General features: G+C 44.5%; 1 protein-coding gene across 1 annotated transcript; it reads right to left on the bottom strand.

Moving 5' to 3' along the window:
- Positions 1-965: 965 nt before the first annotated feature.
- LOC138339626 (uncharacterized) lies at positions 966-4,610 on the bottom strand. Its single transcript, XM_069291475.1, has 4 exons — positions 4,496-4,610; positions 3,888-3,934; positions 3,074-3,163; positions 966-2,408 (listed from the first exon to the last, which is right to left on the bottom strand). Exon 4 carries the CDS (start codon positions 2,404-2,406, stop codon positions 1,345-1,347), a length of 1,062 nt encoding a protein of 353 aa, XP_069147576.1. The 5' UTR covers positions 2,407-2,408; positions 3,074-3,163; positions 3,888-3,934; positions 4,496-4,610; the 3' UTR covers positions 966-1,344.
- Between the last annotated feature and the right edge of the window lie 251 nt (positions 4,611-4,861).

The following is a 4,861-nucleotide window of genomic DNA, read 5'->3' as shown; positions in this document are numbered from 1 at the left end:
AGCATTAGTCAGCCCAAAAGACAGCACTCTAAACTCATAATGCCCATATCGGGTCCGGAATGCCGTCTTTGGAATATCTGCCTCCCTTACCCGCACCTGATGATAACCTGACCGCAAGTCTATCTTTGAAAAACACTTTGCACCCTGCAACTGGTAAAATAGATCGTCAATCCTTGGGAGGGGATACCTGTTCTTTATTGTTACTTTGTTCAACTGCCTATAATCAATGCACATCCGCAAAGACCCATCCTTCTTCCTCACAAACAGTACCGGTGCTCCCCAAGGTGACGTACTAGGCCTGATGAAGCCCTTTTCTAGCAATTGCTCTTTCAATTCTTTCAACTCTGCAGGTGCCATTCTATAAGGAGGTATAGATATAGGCTGGGTATCTGGCAGTTCATCTATAGTAAACTCTATCTCCCATTCTGGAGGAAGGCCTGGAAGTTCCTCGGGGAATACATCAGGAAATTCATTAACTACCGGGACTGATTGAAGAGTCGGAGCCTCTGCCTTTATGTCATGCACCCGAATCAGATGGTAAATATAGCCTTTTCTAACCATCTTCCCGGCCTTGAGGTATGAAATGAACTTACCTTTCGGCGATACTGTACTTCCCTTCCACTCTATAATCGGTTCCCCTGGAAATTGAAATCGAACTATCTTTCCTCTGCAATCAACATTAGCATAACAAGCAGCCAACCAATCCACGCCCATGATAATATCAAACTCAATCATATTTAACTCTATTAGATCTGCTACGGTACGACGACTATATATAACTACTTAACAATTCCTATATACTCGTGTAGCTATGACAAAATCTCCTACAGGTGTAGCTACCTCAAATGGTTCTATCAACTCAGACTTTATTCCGATCCTACTAGCAACAAAGGGAGATATATATGATAAGGTGGAACCTGGGTCTATCAATGTATACACACTTCGGGAGAATAGTGATAATATACCTGTGATCACATTAGGTGACGCCTGCTGATCCTGCCTATTAGTCAAAGAATATATACGGTTCGAGGCACCGCTAGAACTGGAAGCTCCACCACGTCCTCTACCACGGCCTGCTGGCGCCTGAATACCCTGCCCCGTAGGGCGCATAGCCACAGAAGAAGATGAACCAGCAACGGACCCTGTAGGCTGTGTCATACCACCTACACTACCTCTAAGGTGACACTCCCTCATAGTATGGCCCTGACGGCCGCAAGAAAAACACGCACCTGTAGCCCAACGACATTCCCCAGGATGGGACTTACCACAACGAGAAAACCGAGGCAAAGGTGGCCTCGACTGGCTCAAACCCCTGCCCATCTGTGACCCTGACGCCCTAGAGCTCTAACCAGCTTCCGAATATCCCATACGATCGAACCCCCTACCCATGAAATGTGGGGGTGCACTCTGTGCTGGCTGGAAAGAAAATCTAACATGCTGCTGAGACTGTCCGCTTTGAAACTCGTCAGGATAACCTGCTGATCTAGCCCTCTTATGCTGGCCTCTATTATAATCTCTATCTGGCTGACGTCCCCGGTGCCGATCCTCTACCCCCTGTGCATATGCCTGCACCCGAGCAATGTCCATACCTGGCTGAAGAGTCACTACCATACAACCATTAATCAGATAACGATCCAATCCCATCACATAACGATGTACCCTGTCTGCCATATCAGCCACAATAGTAGGCGCATGCCTAGCCAATGAATCAAACTCGAGGCTATACTCTCGAACGCTCCTGCCATTTTGCTTCAAACGCAAGAATCTATCAACTCTAGCTCGCTTCATCTCTGGAGGCAGGAAGTGGCCCTGGAAAGCCTCCACAAATTCATCCCATACCGTTGGAGGAGCACCCTCACCCCTAGATAACTCCCAAGACTCATACCAATTAATAGCTACATCCCGCAAACGGTATGTAGCCAACTCAACAGACTCGGTCTTCGAAGCGTTGATTATCCTCAATGTACGCTGCATCTGACAAATAAACTCTTGCGGATCATCCTGGGGTCTTGACCAAAAGAACTCTGGAGGATTACAACTTAAGAAGTCACGAGCCCTTAAGCTATCAGATCTGTCCGCATGATCAACTCCTAGTCCATGCCTGCGAGCCTGATCTGCCACTAATCTAGTCAGCAATTGAACCGCATCTCTCATGGCCCTATCCTCCTCCCTTGAATGAGGAGCTGGAGGTTCAGATGTTGGGGCCTCGGGGGCTGGTGGTGTCCCCCGAACAAGAGCTGCTGCTGCTCTAAGCTCTTCTGGCGGTGGGGGTATAGCAGAGCTCTCCGACTGGAGCATAATACCAAGCATAGACTGGGCACGGGCCCTAGTAACTCTTCGGGTCTGACTAGTACCTTCTGCTACCGATTTTCCCTTCTGGGCCGCTGTCGCTTTCTTTAGAGGCATAGCTGAAAACACACAGATTCGTTAGAGAGGGATTATCCTGTTAATATAGCTCTATCGCACGATCTAGAATAAGAAGAAAGAATGACATCCTAAATGTCCTGTAGCTTCCTGTTTATAGATGTGGTGCACAACACACCAATAAACAAGACTCTACTAGACACGGTCTGTAGACACTTCCGAGGAAGAACCGCTCTGATACCACTCTTTGTCACGACCCAACCCGATGGGCCGTGACTAGTGCCCGTTTTGGACACCCACATACAAACCTGCTAAGTATAACCAACTGAAACTAAGACAATATGGAATTTAATCAAATCAAGCCAACCCCAACGTCATATATATATAAGAGGACCTGTCTCATAACGAGTCATAACCATTCAACCGTAACAACATACGCGAGCCGACAAGGCCGCCACTATTCAAAGCATAATAACATACGTAAGCCGACAAGGCTGCCACTACGCAATACATAATGATGTACGCAGCCGACAAAGCTGCCCCTGTACAAGCGGACATCCCAAACAAACCATGTCCAGACCATTACCCAAAACATATATATACAACCCACATAATGTCCACAGACCTCTAAGAGTACAGTAATGAAACTCGACGGGACAGGGCCCCGCCATACCCAGACGAGCAAAAGACTACACAAAAAGTTATGTACCAAAACGACTGGGCTCCGGAACAGTGGAGCTCTCCCAATCAGTAGAGTAGATATCCTAGGCGGGAGGATCACCGAGCTGTGCGTCTACACCTGCGGGCATGAAACGCAGCCCCCCGAGGAAAGGGGGGTCAGTACGGACAATGTACTGAGTATGTAAAGCATAAGGTAAAGGTGACAGGATGCCAATATGGCAAGTCGAAACAAAATATCGCTACACATATACCCTTTTAAGTGAAAATCATGTATATATTTAACATTTAAGGTGCCCAGCTTCCCTAGTAAGGGGCTCGGCAAAATAATCATCACGTCATCTCCGTCATCATCATCATCATAACCATCCTCATCACCAATCATATATATAATATACATACCCGGCCCTATAGTGAGGAACTCGGTGACATATGCAAGAAACTCTGCACGAACATTGCCCGGCCCGGGACTCGGTGAAATGATAAATGACTCTATGCACGAGCAGAATATTATGAGCAACCATATGCAATTAAAATCATTTCTTATAACTCAATAGAACAATCAACGTGAACCAGCAAGGAGTATTACCAAAGATTAATGTTTCATCAAGATTATGAACCTTTAATACGATATGGAAACGTAAAATCTCAATGACTCTAAGAAGCACTACCATAGATATGAGAGATCATCATAGCCTTAGACATAGCCGATATATAGAGGAATAATTGTGGAAGCAAGAATATACGTCACCTAGACGCTCTAGAGGTAAGTATCAAACCTGTCTGTTATTCGCTTATTTTTAAAAGTCATGCCAAACAAAGAAAGAAGGGACAGCGTTACATACCGTATAATCGAGCCGCACGTCCAATATTTACTGCTCAAGCTATTAATCTATAACAAGCAACAATCGTGCCGCAATTAGATAAACATCGTGCTTTACTTTCTTGTAAGCAAGCTAATAATCTAACGAAAATTCGGCAGCACTTCCCCTATTTTCCTTACTTTGTCCCAATCCGACAACAATCCAAATTATCCACAGCAATATTAATAACACATATAACCCAAAGAATCATATTAAACAACCCCCTCCCCAAAACAGTTCCTTCTCGGCAACCATAGCAGCGAAGCAACGACACACCGAGCGATAATTCATTTTATAATTCGCAACACATCTACCTTATTGTATTCATCCTTTGGATTATATACTCATAATCACATTTAACATATACATATTGCCAAAACAGAATTTTCCCGCAGTTTGCTTTAATCAAAACAGCCCAAGCACCAACACGACACCACTAATAATCCGATTATGGTTTATGTTCATACTTAGCACATTCAATAACTAAAACAAACTTCCTAAGCTACTGGTCACGCCCCCTTCTTAAAATTAATGGGTAATTAACAAAGGTATTCTAAAGAATTAACACACCAAAAAAGGAAATTACTAACCAAATTATTTGCAGCTGCTGGCCAAGAGTTGCAGGGTTGGTTTCTCCATTTCCATGGCTGCCTAAGACAATTGGTGAAGAAGAAGATAATATGCAGCAATGCATTTCACCACTTTATTTAGCATGGAGTGGATTTCTCCACCTCATTTAATAGTATGAAGTGGAGGCAGCCCCCCTCTACACCTGTCCACTATGGCCAGCTAATAATCTGATCTTTTTAATTTTTTTGCCTTGAGTGGTGGGCCCACTGGACTAAATATTAATCAGCCACCAATTATAAGTGGTGGTGCCCACTGGATTAAATTAATCCTAATCAGCCACTAATTAATCCCTCACTTAAAGTTAATGGCACTTACATTAGCCAACT

The sequence above is a fragment of the Solanum lycopersicum genome, chromosome 11, assembly GCF_036512215.1.
Source record: "Solanum lycopersicum chromosome 11, SLM_r2.1".
NCBI classification, from domain to species: Eukaryota; Viridiplantae; Streptophyta; class Magnoliopsida; order Solanales; family Solanaceae; genus Solanum; species Solanum lycopersicum.
This window is presented reverse-complemented; position numbering and strand designations above follow the sequence as displayed.